This window comes from Chamaea fasciata, unplaced genomic scaffold (assembly GCF_029207755.1).
Source record: "Chamaea fasciata isolate MVZ Bird 193981 ecotype frontalis unplaced genomic scaffold, bChaFas1.0.hap1 SCAF_6, whole genome shotgun sequence".
Lineage (NCBI taxonomy): Eukaryota > Metazoa > Chordata > Aves > Passeriformes > Sylviidae > Chamaea > Chamaea fasciata.
The window spans coordinates 36,251,036-36,271,270 of NW_027094091.1; the positions used below are offsets into that span (position 1 = coordinate 36,251,036).

The following is a 20,235-nucleotide window of genomic DNA, read 5'->3' on the forward strand; positions in this document are numbered from 1 at the left end:
CACCATGGAGGTTAACATGCACTGGGATAAAATCAGCACCAGTTATAAAACATTCGAGTTGCCAAAACTGGTCTTTTTATGTAGTTTGAAGTTTCTTTGAGTGTTACAGACTATACAGTATAAAATCAGTTAAGGAACATTAAGGTGTGACAGAATTAATAAATGCACGTAGGGTAGAAAATGGACTTCCTACAGGAAAGTTGTTGGGGTTTGGTGTTAGGCTATGAATAGATCTACTAAATATACACTGCTGAGAAGTTTCCACACGTAAAGCCAAAGTGACTTAACAGAATATCAGAAACCTTAACTTCCTCATCAGTAATACTCGGCTTTAAAATAAATGCCCATCCATTTTAGTAAATATAAAAAAAAATATGATGCTCTGCAATAAAGAAACGTCAGCTTCAGGGAGCAAAACAAGGAAAAAACCAAACAATTATTTCTGACATGCAAAAGCATTCTCATCAATGAACATTTTAAGGCATCAGAGTCAAGATTATATTTTATTAGCTTAACGAAATATTTTTAAAGCATCAACCTGAAAATTATAATGAATTCTGCTTGCAACATTATGCCTTTTGTAACATTAAGTAGTACATTATGGTTGCTAGATAAACCAAATTGTAGATAAAAGTTCTGTCTGTTTCTTAGAGATTAACAGCTGTTAAGACATTCCTGCAAAATTATGATTGCTGGGATTAGATTGCAAACAGTATTTGACAAGTTATCAGTAAAGAATAAATTCTTGTAAATATCATACAAGATAAAACCTGTTCAAAAACCTGTTCAATCTGCCTCTCCTTTGCAGCAATGCTAACTGGCCAAGTCTATAAGTAAAAACTTTGGTGCTGTTTAAGGCTGTGAAGTCTTCTTTAATCATATACATGAATTGTAGAGTTTAAAATGAAACCTTATTTTTAGCATAAAACTCTTAGCATGTTATATGCCGTGACAAACCCGTTGGAAGATATATTGCCCAAACCATTATAAAGTCAAGAGAAGTTTGACTATTTATCTTTCTTCCTTACTTCCAGATATCCATGTCACTTAATATCTTACTGCAATGCAAGAAAATTCTTAACTTGTTGAACAGGGGGTCATGACAATAAGCCTAATTAACTCCCCAAATTCCCACAAAGAATGAATGACGAAAAAACCCCAAAATGAGCAGGAAGAAAAGAAACAGAGTAAATGAGGTATTCACCCTTCAGCTGAGGATGAGATTGGAATAAGAACATGAAATAACCAACATATAAGCAAGATCAATGCATCTCACTACATTAACATGGACTTGTGCTGGCTGCAGTCAATCAATGATCACCATCAAGGCTCCTCGTAAAGGTCTAACCATACCCTTGCAAACATGCAGGATTGTTTTTTGAAGTTTATTTTAAAGAAGAAAACCACATCATTGTTTCCAGTAAATATAAATGTTGAGAACTAAGAATCAGTGTCTCACACACCTCACTGTAGGCTGAGCAGCCTCTTTGTTCTCAGCTTAAGAGCAAAATCATAACTGGGTACCTCTGATTACCTGCAGTCCCTGTGTGCATTTCCCCACACACATACAGGCAAGTCAGCTTTGATTTAGAAATTATGCATCCCTGAGAAATATTATCAAAACAAATGCCTCCCAAAGAGGCACAAGGCATCTCTCAACCACAAGATCTAGGCATATGAGAATCAGAGAAAAGGGGACATAGGACAGATGAAGTGTGCTCAAGGACAACAGATTTCAAAGAATTCTAATTATTTTTAAAGTAGGCCAACCCCCAGGACATATACATTTCATCCAGAAAAATTAATCCAGCCTGCTCCCTGCCATCCTCTTTTCCCAAGGCCCCTCAGGCATACACAAAGATTAAAAGCTACATGAACTATCCTGGCAGTCTGCTCCCTTTTATCACAACAGCTTGACAACTCCCCTGTCATCACCAGTCTTGGTAGAAGATAATAATGGGAGCAAACCTTGTTAAGTCCCTGAGAGGTGACTGATGTGCCTACTCATGCAAAAGGTAAGCCTGCTCTCTAAAACAGAAACTCTGCATCTTAAAGAGATTTCTCCCCCACTGTTTCTCTGCACAAAATAATGGCAATGACTTTGACACTGGACACCTACTCACTGCTCTGGCAATGAGCACTCAAGGGTCTCATTATCCACTACCAAAGCTGGGCCAGAGTAACCATTCACCCCAAGTTTGGCATCCAAGTCTTGTGTCAGACTTGATTCCAGCATCATGGATAGCTCTTCTCCACAAGGATGGTTTTCAGATGACTCTGAAGGATGCCATTATGCCTGGACCTGCTCAAACAGCTTCACAGCCTCACTGTCAGGTAAACATTTCTTGGCCTTTCTTAGCCCAAACTTTCCTTTAGTGTTGTCAGGAACAGGTTCCTCCCTGCAGTAGCAACTGCCAGTGGCTTAGGCTCACTGTCTGGTTTAGCTACTGGCTTAGGCACACTGTTTACATAAATAAAAAAAAAACAAACAAGTATTTAAGTAAACATAATGAGGGACTCGCCAAGATCACACATACCCATCCAAGGAACTAATTCACAGTCTTAATTCAGCCACTGAGGGCTGGAATACCTCTAGAGAGAGTACTCGAGACCACTTCACTAACTTGGTAAATCTCATGGTGTAGGAGTACCTTATTTACATCGACTGAAATATCAGAATTTGGAGCTGAAGATCTCCAAAAAGCTATCCAAAAGGCAGCAGGAGATTCTTACCACTCACCAACAAGAGCTGCGGCACAGGAAACCCATGCAGCATCCTTCTGGATTTGAGGGCTCTTGGCTAAGAACTCTGTGAGATTAGAGGTGGGTGATACATTTACTGGGGCTACAATCTCATATTCCATCAAAAGAAGCAAACAACAAAACCCCACCTACTGCACTTTTCTATCTCTGCTGTTTACTGAGATACTGTTTTCATGCTATCGTTACTGAAGGTGTTGGCTCTGAAGAGGCAGAACATACTTCATAGAGGGGAGGGAAATACGGGTGGAAAACATGGAAGAGGTGAGAAAAAACCAGCATATTTCATAGCTGCGGTTTAAAGCTTCTCATAGACTTCAAAATGTTAGAATAACACTGTGGGAGATGGAATAGCAGAGCCAGAGCAGGGGAAGCAGTCCAATAAAAGAAATATATTACAAGCCTTGAAGAGCTGACTTCAAGGCCTCATTTAACTGAGAGTGTAGCAAAACTTGTTTCAAGACTAAAGCATGCAGAGAACAATTAATTTTCTCTGAAGAACCCATTATCCTAATACTGTCTTTCTTGATCCTCCTTCCTCAATAGGAAAAAAAGGGAATTTTTCTTGAGAGGTAGCTTGGTTACTTTTCTAAGGTTTTGCTTCAAAATGTTATTGCAGATGAGACATTTTCTACAGCAAATTTTAAATGGTAAATACTTTCTCTGCCATAGCTAGAATTCTATTAAATAACTCATAAGAAAGACAATGCCTCAAGATCTCAAAACATGAAGGCAGGAACTGAGAAATAAAATGGGATGCTATGCTTTGGCCTGTCATTCATTTATTAAGGCTTAAAAAGAAAATGTTTTACTGCAGGTTAAAATCAAAGTGAATTTTAATTCCCAAACTGTGGCAAAAATGCTTGAATATGAAAAAGACTATATTTGATTTCATTAAAAATACTGTATTTTTTTTCTAAAACACAGTATTTAAAATAATACCTTTCAGCCCTATTAAAATGAACAACTCAAGACAGAACAGTTCTTGCTGAGCAATTTTCACTGCCAATTTCTTTAAAGTCAACAAAAATAAGTACGAAACTTTGTGGGCTGAGCACCATCTGCTCATGCTGTAATTTCATTAACAATTATATTTTGAGACTGTCACCTGTAAAGCAAGTTTTCCACATGTAAACAGCATGTAAACCGATACACTGTTTTAACCTTTTACCTTCCTTCAATTCTCTCCTGCTGCTCAGAGGTTCACACATCAGTGCTGACTGCCGCTATTTGCAGCTGAACGTTCCACAAGGAAATCAAAGGAAAATACACTGCAGCCTAGGAATGCAAGAGCGATACTAAAAAATGTTACCACATTCAAGGATTAAAATGAGGGATTCAAGAAGACACAGTAAGAGAAACTTAAAAGAAGTACAGGCCACCATGGAGCAGCAGGCAATTAGTTTATTACAATAGAGAGAAAAAATAAAAGAGCAATTTGCTGTCTTGCAAAGAGGCATGCTTATGCAGGGAGAAGCATGCTTAATTCCCGATTAATACAATTCTTTTTAAAGCATTATGTCTTAATGACAGAAGTAGCCATTTTTGTTTCAGTAATAATGTCTGTATGCAGTCCGGTAAGAAGAATGTTTTATTCCCACACGGGAAATCCATGCGTTTTCAGAAAATAGGAATTTTGTGCTATAAAAGGCACCTGGAAGAAAAGCACCAACCTATTTCAAGAACAGCTCACACTGTTTTGGGTTTTTTCAAACTTCAGACCTGCCAATTCAAATGATATTACAATGACTAAGGAAACATTTCAAAATTATTTGATCCCAAGCAAGGGGAACACAATAAGGATATTTATCTGAAAAACCAAGGTAGAATACAAGTATCAGCTTTCTCTGTGTATTTGTACAGCTACTAACAACAAGATACTCTTTCTCCACAGAAGCACCTATCTTCCCCACAAGCTCCTTCACAGAGGAGGAGGAGGCTACAATTAAACTGGTAAATCTTAATCTGCCATAAAGCACAATCTTAAACTGTTTCAGTTTATAGAAACCCACTTAGTTTAATGTTTTTCTTCTACAACTTGTATTAAGTGAAAAGCCAGAAAACCCCCAAATCCAAACCTGAACAGTAGCACAGGTTGTGAGAACATGCACGCTGCTGGCTGCTAACTACTCCCCTTTGTTGGGGACATCTAGTAACTGGGGTGGAACCTCACCCATCTAAACTGTGTCTAACCTAATGCACTGTGAGGCAGAGGTGGACTGCTGAAAACAGATTCAAGCAAGATAAATTCCCTCTGTTTCACAAAAAATATTAAAGAAAACTGATGGAGGAGGTGGCCTTTTGACCAGTATGAGCTCAATTGGAATCAAAGCTGACCAGAACTGTGGGGGACAATAAAATTATTTCTTTAAAATACATTGTCAAAAGGCAGCGCAAAAATGACATCAGCCTATTACAGGATGAGGATGGTTACCTCACAGTCAGGGATACTGACAAGGTGGAGATGTTTAATGCTTTCTTTGCCTCTGCCTTCAACACCAATGATGGGCTACCCTGGCTGTGAAAATGCTAAACTCTCAGCTGACCCTGAAGTTCTAAGGAATCTGCTGCTCCAGCTGGATCCATATAAATTTTGGGGCCTGATGGGATCCACCCAAGAGTAACTTAAAGACCTGGCTATGTCATCACAAGGCCTCTCTGGGCGATTTCTGAAAGGTCTTGGGAACCTGTAGATATCCCAGTTGACTGGAAGTTGGTTAACAATGTTCCAATTTTCAAAAAGGCAAGAAGGAGGACCCTAGAAACTACAGGCCTGTCGGTCTCATTTCAGTGACTGGTAAAGTTGTGGAGATTATTCTGGGAGGTTTTGAAAAATGCCTGAAAGACAACACAGTCATTGGTCACAGCCAGGACAACTTCATGAGGGGAAACTCTGCTTGCCAAATCTGATTTCCTTTCATGACAAGGTAACCCAAGGAGTTGATCAAGGGAAGCCAGTCAATGTAATCTTTTAGGATTTCACTAAAGCTTCTGATACCATCTCTCAGTATGTATCTGGACAAAACATCCATCACAGAGCAGGAAAAGTACCTGGGTGGGGCAAACCTGGATGTACGTACAGCCTTCTGCTGTGCCTCCCAGTGTCACCTGGTCCCTGGGCTTTTTGTTATACACAGGACTGCAGTTCACAGCCTCTTGCCTGGGGTAGCCCTGCCACCCAGAGCTCAACCTGCAGCTCCAAATGCAGCAGCACAGAGCTCCCTGCACTGTATGTATTCCATAACACTGTTCTGGGGAGCATCGGGCACACCAAGAGCAAGGGACTGTCCTGCTCTGCTCTGGGGTGGCCTCACCGTGAATACTGGGTCCAGTTTTGGGCACTGGAACACAAGCAAGACATTAAACTATTAGAGAAGATCCAAAGGATGGCAATAAAATGGTGAAGGGTCAGGAGGGGAAGCCTTGTGAGAAGTGGCTGAGGTCACTTGGCCTGCTCAGCCTGGAGGAGACTGAGGGGAAACCTCACTGCATCTACAACTTCCTTGTGAGAAGAGGAGGGGCAGGCACTGATCTCTTCTCTGTGGTGACCAGTGACAGGACCCAAGGGAATGGCTTGATGCTGTGTCAGAGGAGGTTTACGCTGGATATTAGGAAAAAGTTCTTCACCCAGAGGGTGGCTGGGAACTGGAACAGGCTTCTCAGAAAAATGGTCACAGCACCAAGCCTGACAATTCAAGAAGAGTTTGGACAACAGTCTAGGGCACATGGTGTGACTCTCTGGGACAGTGCTACACAGGACTGGGAGCTGAACTCAATCATCCTTGTGTGTCCCTTCCAACTCAGAATACTCTGTGATTCCATGTTGCTAATTTTAAACTAATAATACAGAACAGACATTTGTTTTCCATATTTACAGAGTAAACTGAGTAATTAAATGTAGCCATTGCCAGACTTAAAGTCTTCTCAGATTATTTGGCCTAGTTACTGTAAAAAGCATCCTCCCCACCCCCCCCCAAGGTAGAAGTCAAACCTATTAATGTAACAGCTTATCCTGCCCTATTTCCACTTGGCAGTCTCCCGTAATGCTGATTTAATATCTGACAAAAATAGGACAAAGGCACTGTCATTTTTGATTAGAGAACGTCAGCTCAATACAAGCAATTTTAACTCTGCTGAGCATGGGTTAGGAAGGTGAATGCTGCTTGGCCATGTGGAGAAAAGTCTACATATCTACTTCTGGATAATGCTGTCCTCCTGATGACCCAACGAGTCTTTCCAGTCTTTTGCAATAACGAAATTTACTAGTATCAGAATTTCTACTACTTCAGCTTAGCCATACATATTCATCAGCTTTAAAACTGAGAGTTGACTATTAACACGAATTTTATTTAAAAGAGGACTTTATTACATGCTATTTTCAATGCCCCACTGTTTGGCCCCTAAGCAGCACAAATTACCACTTTCTTTTTCCCCCCCCAAAACACAAATTACAGCCTACCCAGTCCATGGTGTTGATCCCAATTTCTGTGGTGTTACTCAGTTTCTTTGTTAGGTACTGCAACATATTAATAGTTTTACCTGTGTGATTCCCAAAACAGACAACTGCTACATTTTTGTTGCATCATCTAAGTGTGCAGAGTCACCTTCCATCCTATGCTGAGGATCCTGCCACATGTTCCCTGGATACTCTAGATCCCTCTTCCCCTGCAACGGGATTCTTGAAAAGCAAATGCCAGTCTTAGCTCAAGATCTTTGATTTTTCAGCTGTTCTGTCCTTTTACATTATTTGCAAATGGTAACACTTAGGGCTAAAATAGGACAAAAGGAATCTTACATACATGTGACATATGTCACATACATAAAAATGGTGCAAAATTGCCCTTTAAAGAGTAGACATATACATAATTAACAGTCTTGAGATGAGTTTTTTACCTAATTAAATACAAGGGGTTTTGAATGATAAGAGAGTTCAAAAAATTTTAAATATAATTTATATATGCATACTAAATTGTAGGTATCATATAGGCTTTCTTCTTTTCCCATTTCTTCACATTATTTGCTCTGTGGTCATTGATTCTGCAATATAACTGGAAGCATTTGTCAAATGATTTCCCTTTTAATATGACAGGGATTGGGGTTCTTATACTCTCCCAAGGGTGATTGATTTTTACAAGCTTTTACAAAGCAAATTTAGGTAAAAACACATATTAAAAAAATCATTTAATATCTCAAAACATTTTGCCTATTATTGCTGCTAGCAACACAAAAGATTACTGTAAGACGTGAAGAAGGTTAGTTTCTACAACAGCAGTAGTCTTTGCCTACAGCAAGCTCATTATGTCACTGCGCACAGTCTTCAAACCAAACTTGTTGAGCACGAAGTTTGCCAAGGTGTTAATTTCTGGTGAATGTCACACAAGAAGCAGTGAATTATTACAGCTCTGATTATAGAAGGCAGTGGGGTTATGTCTAGCCCTGCACCTGTATAGAGCTTTTCAAACCCAGCTGATGAAGGATTGCGTTCAGCTTTCAGATAACGCCAGAGTTGTAAAACTGATGCACTGGCCTTTGTGTTGGTGTCACTCAATTACAGAAAGGCAAACCAGTTCAAAAAATGACCAATCTACAGATAACTATACAAAGCAATTGGAGAGAGATTATTTTGCCATTTAATCATTTATGTACCACCATGCATCACATTTTTACCAAGTTCAGAAAACTCGAATCCCTTCACTATTGAATACCACTGTCCCTTTTACATTAGATTTTTTATCTTATTTCAATTCCTGCCTTTCTTCCAGTAATGACATCAACTGCAAATTCCTGTGTCTCAGTTTCTGTTCGAAGCACACTTACTCCTTAAGGGAAAGTGAACAATTTCCTCTAGGATTTCCACACAAAGAATCTAATTTAAACCACAATAACACTTCAAGTTCAGTCTGCAACTTATCACTAAGATCTCAGTAACAATCAAGCCAAGGTATACAGGATATTAGCAGTTCTTAAAGTGGGGAAGAAGGGGTGTTACCAGAAAGCTTTTATTCAGCTTTCCATTCAGCTTTTATTTCTTTTTTTTTTTTTCCAAAGCTTCTGCCTCCACATCATAAATTCTCCACCTTGTATTGGCCATGTGGGAATTGTAATGTTTAAACTTGGCAGTTCCTGAGGGCCCACAGCCCCAGCTGCAAGATCATCATCTGGTTTCCTGAACCAGAGGGATGTGCTAGAATTGCCACCTGACCAGGGCACTCAGCAAAGTCTCCTGTCCCTATCCAAGGGCAACCACTCTTTCCTCACTCTGGCATGGCTGCTGTGCCATCTGGCAGCAAGGACAGTTAGCTGTACTGGCAGGGAAATGGGAGTATAAATGTCTAAGGGTGGGAGACTGACCTCACAAGCTCCTGTTAAGCACATGTGGTACCTGAGATGTGCATGCTTTCAGGGGTGGTAAGGAGGAAAGGGACAGTTGTTGTCCAACTAGTCATGCATACTTTGAAAAAATCCTTACCACACAGTCCACAAAGTCTGAGAACTATTGATAAACAAATAAGATGCAAACAAAACCCCAGTAAAATCATGTCACTTACAGACACAGAAAATAAAATGCCTTCAATATATGACAAGTCCATTGGTGGCTCAGGTGTTGTGGCTGTGGAAATGCTCAATTTACTGTAATGCTTCAAGTCTGAAGCACCAGGTTCCCAGATATAAGGCCAAGCAGCCTGTGCCAATTTTCAGGAAGTTCTCCTCATTACACCTGTGAACAGGACAGACTACAGAATTTATTCTGTGGGTTTAGCAATCTCATCACTACATTTCTGCCTTGTGCAAGGTCAGGCACACACTTCCAGCAAATCTTTTACTACTTTACTAGTCTCCTTCTAGACCCTAGGAACACACTTCCTTACTGTCCTTCATATAAACAAATGAATGGCCAATTCGTAATCGGTCAGATTTGGAGAGTTAAAGTTGACCTACAGTACATTTTCTCCTTTAAATAAGCTTTCAACTTTTCAGTAATGAATCTTTCTTTACTGTTTCAGCCCATTGGTTCTGCCTGCTGTACTACCTACTCCTTAACAACAGCAGCTTTAAGGCTGTACCTCTGAGACTGATTATTAGCAACACATCTCGCTGGAGAACAACAAATACTGTAGCTGGGATCCCTACAGCAATCTTGTTAGGATGAATGGCCTCAGTGGTGTGATTGGCACATGGTGTGACTCCTGAGGTGTCCTGTGCAGGGCCAGGAGCAGGAATTGATGATGCTGATGGGTCCCTTCCAACTCAGCACATTTTACGATTCTATGATTCTCAATCATTTCCTGCTGGCCCCAGAATTGGAACCCCTTGATCCAGAAAACCAGAAGGTATCAGAAAGGATCCAAAAGACAACATGGTAATCAAATCAATGACCCCACCTAATTTTTTCTCACAGCCATAAACAGAGTCCCTGCCTAAATATTAGGTAGCCCTGCAATCCTTACTCTCAGGTAGCAGGTATCCTTACTAACACAAAAGCAGACACGCACTTAAGACTCTGAGAACAGACCTTAATATATTCTCATTGTTTCGATTTGATTTAGATTGGAAACTGAAAGTTCTTAAGGATCAGAGTTAGTTTATTGTCTTTTAGAAATTTCTGATAATGCAAATGAATACTTAATCTCTCACTCCAAATCCCACAAGCACTTTTTCCTCAAATGGATTTCTGGAGGAAGTTCCAAGTGAGGTTACCCAGGGAACAGTTCTGTCCTCCCAAATTCTGCATACACGTCAGTGAGAGCCTTCTATTGGAAAGAAAGGCGTTATCTCCAGCTATCTGAATTACTGTTATTACCACTTGGTTCCCATTTCCTTCCTAAACAGACACTTCTTCACTTTCATTTTTGTTTTCAAAACTCTCTGTACATTAATCATTTTTACTTTCCAAAAGACCTCTGAAGTCTTTTAAATCAGTAAAAAACCCCAAAAAACCACAGTATTTGAAATAATATTTTAATGGTATTTATTTATAACACTAAAAGATCTTCTGGATTACCTATTGTCTGCTGCTGTGAGCAGGAAAACATTGAAGGCTATAAACATAAAAAAGAACAACACAGCAAATCTTTTCATCTTTGCATTTTAATGGTTTGGTGTTATTAAAAAGTGCCCAGGGTTACAATGCAGAGAGAAAAAGGGTAGTGCCTGAAGTTAGCTTAAAAAGCTAAATTCTATTTTGAGCTGGTACTGTCTGACAAGGAATTTCATATTTGTTGGTTAGAGCTTTTAGCGCAAGAAAAGGCAGGAGGGTGTTGTACGGGAGGAAGATTTATCTGTCATGTTTAGCTTAACAAACTTTTGGGCAACTGATAACAGCAAACACGCACATTTCTATGACTGAACAAAGAGCACACCACTGCATTTCGGAGAAGCAGTTATGACTAAACTCCTACCTCCCTTATGCTGAAGCTGTACAAAGGCACACGCTGTTCCCAGGTGTTGCAGGGAGCACGCTCCAAGATACAAGTTCAGCTCAGGGGGTCAGCTCTGCCTCTCCTCACACAAAGCAGGGTATGCAGATCCTAACCTCTGGACATATTCCTGGGCTCTGACAGCTTCCCAGTAATGTGCCAGAGCACAGCTAGTAGGAAAACACAATCATTATTGTTTAACTCATATCCCTTACCTGAGCAGCTTCGGAAGCAGATAGCACTCCAACCCTATACATGAATTTCGTAATAACAGTAATGTTTCTCAGAAAATGATGAAGCAGCATGTGTTACTCTCGTATATGTATCACAGTGGCAAGAAAACAGCTGATGCAGCTAATGAATCAGATATTCTGTTTAGATTTCATCTTTGACAGTGTTTACTTAATATAATTGTATTTGCTCTCAGCAAAGACTGAATTATTTCCTGAGATGGCTGTCATGGATACTTCCTCCTCAGGTCAAGACCAGGTAATCAAGACAGAATGCTGCTTTATCCGGGGCAGGACTGTAAAAACTCTTGCAATTCCTTTACTGGTACACAAACCAGATAAAAAGGACTTCTGAATTAGAGCTCACATATGAATAGAAGTAGATACAAGGGTTCAGTGCAAAAGCCTCCAAGCAAAAGCCTTTAGGCTCATGACAATGGACAGCATGATGCATTACAGCACCTGAGGAAGTTGATACAGCACATACACACTGGGGACAATACTTCAGTGGTCAGCCCCAGAATAATAATAATAATCTGAAGATCATCACTGCCCTACACACCAATACAACCACAATTTTTTCCCCCAAGATTGTCACTTTGAATACCTGCTCACAGTCCTTTCCTGAGCAGGAAAAGTACTTTGACCGGTTTTGATGCAAAATGTCTACCGCCTGATATTTTCTTCAGAGGTTTACAAATAAATTCCTGAAGATTTTTCCCCACACAGAAAATCCCACGGTGTGTCTAGGAGAACAGATTACAGTAACTTCACCACTTAATAAACTGCTTATCTTCAAAAAAACCCGCTATGGCCTATTATCTCAGCAGTAACTGCCAAGATACAGCAAACTGTAACAGATTCAGGAGACAGAGCATCTGCTGAAGGAGTCCAAAGTCATTTCCCGTTTTCAAAAACAAGAGTTCTGTCAACTCACTTGCCTTACACAATTGTCCAAAACAGACCACTAGAGAGGTCCAAGATCATTAGTGAACACATAATAAGAGATCCCTTTTTAAGATAATCACTGGAAAACTTTATGACTTTACCAAGATTATTTTAATCTTGGCTAATCTTAGTTCAAGGAGATCCCCTTAAGTCCAGTTATGTTCCTGAGCTCTAAAACATCTGGTGAAAACAGAAGAATTACTTTGACTCCTTCTAAGACCCTGGTGTCAAAGGGTCAGATTACTTTCACCTGACTAATACAAGGCCATGGCAAGACTCACACTGCAGATTTGTTCGCCTGACCTCCTGAAGCATTTCTGGAAACCAGTTGAAGCGCTGCCCACCTCGGCTATCACCTGCGCTCCCACCATTTCGGCGTAGGAGACCTGCACCACCAGCTGGGTAAATCCAGCGCCTCTTGGCTTTCCGTGCGCTGCTCTTAAATTACCTGATCTGCTGCTTCTCCGTGGCCAAACCTGCCCTTTGGTTACTAAAGCGTCGGGAAGCCGATCCACGGCAGCTAGGTGAGTTGGCGAGGGAACACCTGCACCCTTTGTTGAAGCTCTAGCGGTCCTTTGCAGGACACTTACGCAGGGGACACCGGCGCGGTTATTTAGGGATGGAAAAGCCCCAAAGGGAAGACGATCCCACGCGTTTCGGGTGCCCGTGGCACCGGCGGCGGGGAGGTCCCGGGGAGGGAAGGCCCCCGGCGGGACGCTGCCCGCACCACCGCGGCGGACACCGGCGGCGCGCTCCCGGCGGGCGGGGGGGGCTGCGGCGGCCCCGAGCCGGGTGGGGGGCGCAGACCCGGACCGGACCTCGGCCGGCATCCGCCGCCCGGGCCCCCTCGGAACCCGGCGCCCCCGGGCCCCGCCGCGGGCAGCCCCAGGGCGCGCCGCCGCCCGGGTAGGGACGCCGGCTCCGGGGGCCGGATGGGGCCGGCCCCGCCGCTCCGCACTCCCCTCTCGGGCCTGCAAGGCTCCGCAGGCCGCAGCCCGGGCAGCCGCCCCCAGCCCGCCCGCCCGCAGCCGCCGCCGGTCACATCCCGGGCGGCGGCCCCGCCACCCGCTCCGTCGCGCCCGCCCCGGCGCCCGGCGCGGCCGCGCACTCACCCGCGTCCGTCCCGGGAGATCCGGCTCCTCGGCGCGGGGCGACAGCGAGGACCAGAGCAGCAGCAGCCCCAAGAAGCTGCCCGCCAGCAGCACGGCGCGCAGCAGGAAGCCCAGCTTCAGCCGCATCCTCCTGCCCGCCCTCTGCCTCCCGCCGCCGCGCACGCAGCGCCCGGCCCCGCGCACCGGCCGCCTTCCGCCCCCCGCGGCACCGCACGGCGCGGCCCCGCCGCCGCTCCCCCGCCTCCCCCGGCCGCCGCTGCTCTCCGGCAGCCGCTCGCCTGCGGAGGCTGTCCTCTAGCCGCCGCCGCACGTACAAACTTTTTTTTTTTTTTTCCCCCCCTCTTCCTCCTCCCTCTTTTATTCTCCCTCCCCCGCGCCGCCCCGGTAAGCTGCGGGCTGCGCGCTTGCCTCCCCGCCGGGCGCAGCGGCCGGGGTGATGCGGAGCAGGAAGTGGCCGCCGCGGGAGCCGCGGTTCCACGTGGCCGCCCCGCACCGGGGCGGGAGCGCCTCGCCCCGGGCCGCCGCTCGCTCCTGCCCCCGCCCCGGCAGAGCGCCGGGCGTGCGCTCCCGTGCACCTGCTCCCGCCCGGACCGCGGCCAGCCGCGCCCGCACCCCTCCGGGGAACGGGGGGAGCAGTAGGACACCTCCAGTGGGGTTTGGGATTTCCCCGTTGGGTGGGCAGCGCTGCTTAGGCACCGATTTGTAAAACTTAAGGTGCAAACGTTTAACTTCAGGGGTTGTCATACAGGCGTAGGTTAACGCAGGCCCATTAATTCTCGTGTGCAGCCTGGGCAGAGTAGAACTGGAAAGGAAGCAGATTTTTCTTGGGGATAGCAGATTAAGTACAAGATTACAGAGATGCTATCAGCCCCACAGCTTGCGTGTTATTTTGTTACTAATTTTCTGCACTAAAAGTTAAGCATCCTATTTCCTCGTTTGAAGCAATGTCACACGTGCACACACACACACACAGAAACCTGATAATGTTAGCTCTCCCAAAAACCAGAGTGATGCAAAAACAGTACTTCCAATGTAATACTACTTTTATCTTTTCTGTGTATTCAGTTCTATCCCGTTGCTCCAATGGTTTTCTGTTCTATTTCTTATGTGCGCTGGGAGGGTATCAAATCCATAGATTTTGAATATTAACTTTTAAGGATAAGGACTGCAGAAACAAAACAGGATATTACACCTTGAACAGGATAACTCTGAAGGAAAAAAACGCCCACACCTAAGTGACCTTTGTAGCTAGACACACCTAGACACAGAAGTCTTTATTTATTCGTATAACTTGTGCTATAGCACTGCCTGATGTCTTTTTTTTTTTCTTCTCCATTCTGTAAGATCAAGGTATGAGATGTAGACAGATGCAGTGTTTAAGGCATGAGCAACAGCTCTAATCCTTACAAGTGTTTGCACAGCCTTGTGACTTCCACAGAAGCATGGGACTGTACTTGCCAAAGCCCCCTCCGTGTCTGCAGTTGCAGCAACCACACAAATATCCCAACATAAAGATTTAGGTGACTGTTTTCAGGTAGGTAACATCTACACAGGGCTCAGAGGGACTGTTAGGGCTTTTTTGGATGGGAAACAGAGTTGAGGTGCCCAGCTCTGAACAGATCCCCTGGCTTGCTGAGCCCAGAAAGAAAAGGCAGGTTGGGGCTGTAAACTGTGAAGGTCGGTAGTCTGTCAAGTAAGTATAAAAGCATCTCCCCAACTCTTCGTTCACTCCTTAGTGGAGACCTTACTGCAGCAAACCGTGGTTTTTCCTTATGTAGTTTCAGTCTTCTTTTTTTTTTTTTTTTTTTGTTGTTTCATTCTTCATCATTCATTCTCCCTTTTTAATGTCCTGTGCTGTTGCTATCAGCACACTCAAGAAAAGTGAGAAGAAAAAAGAAGTTACTTATAGCACTGCATGGAGGGTACAGCCATGGGATGTGATACTGCTCTGCTGCTGCTCCTCAGAGCTGAGAGTGGTGGGGACAGAGCCCTCTGCATGCGAGTTGATATGACGAGAACTCACTTTTGTAAGGTTGCCTGCCGAAACCGGATTACCGGATTTCCGGATTTAGATCTGTGGATTTTTTTCATATGGAGATGTGTGTTCTGCACGAAGCCATAGGCAAAGGTAAACCATGCATCCGTGATTACACAGAGAGCTACACCCTTGGAAGATGATCAAGAGCTTTGTTGTTTTGGTTTTAGATACCCGGAGCCTCGCTGTCACTGAACTCCCCCATTAGCTAACCGAGGACAATGGCTTCTGTACCAGGAATTTTAACCCGCCCTGGGTTTTTTTCCCGAAAGAGAAGTAGCTGATGCCCACTGGGAGGCAGTACGGGCCAGTGGACAGGGTGTTCATGCCAGCCAGCCCCTCTCTCTGCCGGAACCACCACTGACAGCAGACTGGAGAAGGCGTCGTGTTTCTGTTTGACCATTAGACCTGCCTGCCCTGATTCCTCAACAGCGAGCATCATCTACCTTTTTTCTTCTCACGCACAGGCCATGAAGTCTGACTCCAGAAGTATTAGGTTAATACTGACCTTGGAAGTAGTTTTATTTCAGTTGTATCCTCGTTAAGGATGTGCTGAAGTTTCAAATTCTGAACTTAGAGTTCCTCCTATGTAGTAAAGTGCCTAAGAAGACCTACAGAATATATTTTCACTCTTGTTGAATTTGTATCAGCTAAGACAGAAAATTCAAATTAAATTTGGCTTTGGATTGCCTCCAGTAATATTCAAAACCACTTTTCCAAGTCTTTTACAACCTGGAGAGAAAAAGAGGGAGGGTTAAACATAGGCTTCACTCTCATTCAGTTACAAAATGTAAGTAAATATAAATTTATATATAAAAATATAAGTAAATATAAAAGTAAAAGAAATACACAGTATATAAATATATAAATATACATATATAAACCATGATGCTTTTACTATACAGGCAGTATTAAAACAAAACACAATTCTGTTATTAGGGAATTAATCAATCTCTGTTAGACTGATATTCAGTCATACAAATGTTTCAAACAGGCTGGCAACTGTCACAATGTTTGTATGTGGACATCTACTGCTTGTCACACAGAACTCATGTGTTCACTTCTCCATGTATGACTCCAAATAAATATGCATTGGCATTTAAGTCATTACAAAGCCATGTTGCTCTTGAACCAGAGACCTATGATGACCTGGAGGTGAGGTATCCGATTACCAATCCCCTAAGCCATGCAGTTGCGTTATTGCTGGGGATTTGGGGGATTGTGTCTAGAGCAGGGTCACTAACCAAATATCAAAACCTCATGCTGTTGCTCGCCTGGGAGAAGAATCTGGATGTGGATCTACCCTTTAATTCTTGTCCTGAATATATGGCCACAGAAAAACACTGTGCTTGTTCAGAACACAATGTCTGAAAGGAAATGCCTACAGACTTTTGTACCTTTCAAGGTGAAAGTCATGTGTTACAAAGTTCCATAATACAACAAGCTGCTGTAAAGGGTTCACTCTACATAAAACCTCACATTTTGCTCATTTGAGGGTTTTCTTTCGTCAACACATAGACAATTTTTGTAAAATATGCAGTTCAGAGACCAAATTCTTTTCTTTCTACTTAGTGCAGAGAGCACAAAACACAACTGGGTTGTTTTGTCATGTAAATAGGTTTGAAACTAAATTTTTGAAATTAGCAATGGTGTGCTGGTTTTGGCCTTTTGTCCTCCTCACCCCATCCTGCCACACAGGAGGCTGGGGGTACAGAAGGAACTGGGAGAGGACACAGTTGGGACAGCTGTCCCCCACTGACCAAAGGGATATTCCAGACCATATGGCATCATGCTCAGTATATAAAGCTGGGAGAAAAAGGAGGAAGGGAAGGGAACATTTGGAGTGATATTGTTTGTCTTCCCAAGTCACCATTAGGCATGATGGAGCCCAGTTTTTCTGGAGATGGCTGAACACCTGCCTGCCCATAGGAATGGGTAAATGAGTTCCTTTTTTGCTTTGCTTGTGTGCATGGATTTTCCTTTACTTATTTAAATGTCTTTATCTCAACCCAAAAGTTTTCCCACATTTACCCTTCCAGTTTTCACCCACATCCTGCAGGGAGTGAGTGTATGAGAGGTCATGTGGTGCTTAGTTGCCAGCTGGGGTTAAACCATGACTAATGGATTCTAGACCTGAAATAGTTACACTTTCCTTAGATGTTTCCAGATATAACTACCAGCACTTCTTTAAGTGCAGTATTTCCCTACACAGTATGCGCTAGGCTTCATGTAACAGCAAACTTGGTCATGCTTTGATTAAAGAAAGTGTTGGAAAATGCCAGCTGGCAGAAAGTAATTTGCCTTCCTAAACAGAATACTCTCAACACAAGCAACACCTTGGCTCCAGTGAAGCCTTCCAGCTCCATGTAATCTCTTTTCCCATCCTGACCTTGCATTTAGATGGTCATCTCTGAACAAAGCCTTTGCTGTTTCCTGCACTGTTACTTTGGATCTAAGGCAAGCTGGCCACTGATGCTTACGGAAAGCTCATGCAGTACCTTAGCCCTGCAACAGATTTATTAGTACTGCATATTGGGAGTCCTGGGGTGTCCTGATGGAATCCGAGACACACCTTCCCTAGTTTTCATCTGAGACAGCAGGAACTCAGTGTGTGGCTGAAGATGCCTGGTTAGATCTCCCTTACTTTATGTTAAGCTCATACTTTCTTCTGACACCATCCCCAGCACTGGAAGATTTGAAGAGAGATGCTGGATTAATGAGGTGGTCACTGCTAGGAAAAATCCAAAGGACACAGTTTGGCATACATTATGATGAATATAAAGTTATGCCCGAAATATTTACAATGTGTGTATATTTAACCTCAGTGCCGACAAAAAGGAACTGACGTACAGGATTTTAAATTCTTCTTAATTTCTGAGATTGTTTTAAAAGTACTTTAATCAAATAAGTGCCTCTAGGGAGTACTTAATATATGCTTTTGCAACTTGGACTATGATTGCTAAATCTTCACTGTTTTGTGTTCTTGATCTCCAGTCTTTAGTACGATTCTTCCTGTAATTCTCAATTATCCTTCTTTTTTTTTTTAAGCCAGAAGTTTAGCCATGCATGCCCTATCAAAATTTATCCTTCAGTATTTCAGCATTTGAAAAGATGCTTTTGGCAGAGTGCTGTTCGCCTCCTTTGCTTTTCCTGTCACTTTTATGAAGAATGTGTTATGAAGTTCCTGTCATTACATTTAGCCCCCATACTCCTGTCATGCCTACTTAGTCTGTTTTATTCCTGCAGTATCACCTCTAGCTCCTCTTCTCTTTTCCCACACAGCAACAGTAAGAAAGCTCATTATTTCGTACTGGTCTGGATTCTACCAATGTCCTGAAGATTGGAATGTAAAATGACTTTTTTTCCAGCTGCCCTTTCTGATGAGTATCAGTCAATATTTATGAACTATGTTGTATTATTAATACTGCTTTTGTATAAAAAAATTAACTTCTTTTGCACCTACAAGTCCTCAAAATACCCACACTGATGAGTGTTGACAATCCTTGACAGATTTAGATCTCATTAAAATAGTGGATGGGATGGCCTGTTACGTGGGCATTTCATTTAAGTATGAGAAGAATTGGAATGATTCTGAGCATGGTTTTGCCATTTAAAAAGTAAAGTAGATATTTTAAATTACTTTTCAAAGAAACTCTCACCAGTATTTTGAGCCAGACAAAAGTAGTCATATACTCAGACTAGTCTCAGGTCTGGAAAATTTCTTTTTCCAAGGTGCCAAATTTCTGAGCATTTCAAACAGAAATTAACTTGCATCATTTCCTGAATCTAGGGCAGAGAAAATTGAAATAGGTTGCTGCAATTTCTGTTATGCTGAAAAAATTAATGTTGTAAACACCCACAATTTCAGATGCTGAATTATTTTTCTAAAAGACTTTTCAAGTATAGTAAATTAGTGGAGTTAATTTGAAGAAATTGTCAGTCTAAACAAGAACCACAGTGCCTTTGGGAGAAAAAATGGAAAATTTTACAACTGTAAATTAATTAGATTTTTGTACTTCTTAGGAATTTTGTTATTTAGTGATAAACTGTTGACAGTTTAGCAAATAACTGGCGACTTGAATATTATCAATTCTGTATCATTTATCAGCTATAACTTTCAGTAAGTTTGACACAATTTTTTTTCAGGATATATTCTGCCATGTTGTTCAAAATTAAACAAAACCTAACTGCTGAAAATATGAAGCATTTGTAAAGCATTAGAAAAGTTAAATAAAACCAACATGTCAAATGTGCACAAGATAAAGCCTAATGAAGTTTCACAGACAAATAAAAAAAGACACTCAAAATTGGTTATATGGAAAAGTGTGGATGTACAACAGTTACTAGATGCTAAAACCAGGATATGTATTCTGTTCCTTAGCTTAGCCACTGTTTCGGAAAGAGTGCCCTGCCTTATTTTACATAAATTCATAAAAGGTCCATGAATAATTACTGGAAAAGACCAGTCCAGTAGACAGATTTATACACTGAATAACATTGCAGAGTTCTGCCAGACTCTGATTTTCAAACTGGGGTCCTGAGGAATGGGAATGCTGTTTGCAACAGAGAATGATAGCAAGACTACTGCTGTTAGCCCTATAAAGTTTGTGGTATATATCACCAATTGGTAACTGGAAGTTAAAGGTCTTAGTAGCAGTGAATCACAAAAGCATTGCTAGGCAGCTCTGAACTTTCTTAATTCTTTGCAGATTTTATAAACTGTAGAGTTCGAT

At 42.4% G+C, this 20,235-nt stretch overlaps 1 protein-coding gene across 3 annotated transcripts in view; it reads right to left on the reverse strand.

Annotated features, from left to right (window-relative positions):
- GALNT7 (polypeptide N-acetylgalactosaminyltransferase 7) overlaps positions 1 to 13,798 on the reverse strand; it is a 70,981-nt gene extending 57,183 nt beyond the window's left edge. For all 3 annotated transcript variants that reach the window (XM_066185975.1, XM_066185976.1, XM_066185977.1), the window contains exon 1: positions 13,468 to 13,798. In XM_066185975.1, the coding sequence (XP_066042072.1) occupies positions 13,468 to 13,593 (126 nt within the window). In that variant the 5' untranslated portion in view covers positions 13,594 to 13,798. The remainder of the gene's footprint in view (positions 1 to 13,467) is intronic.
- Positions 13,799 to 20,235: the final 6,437 nt, after the last annotated feature.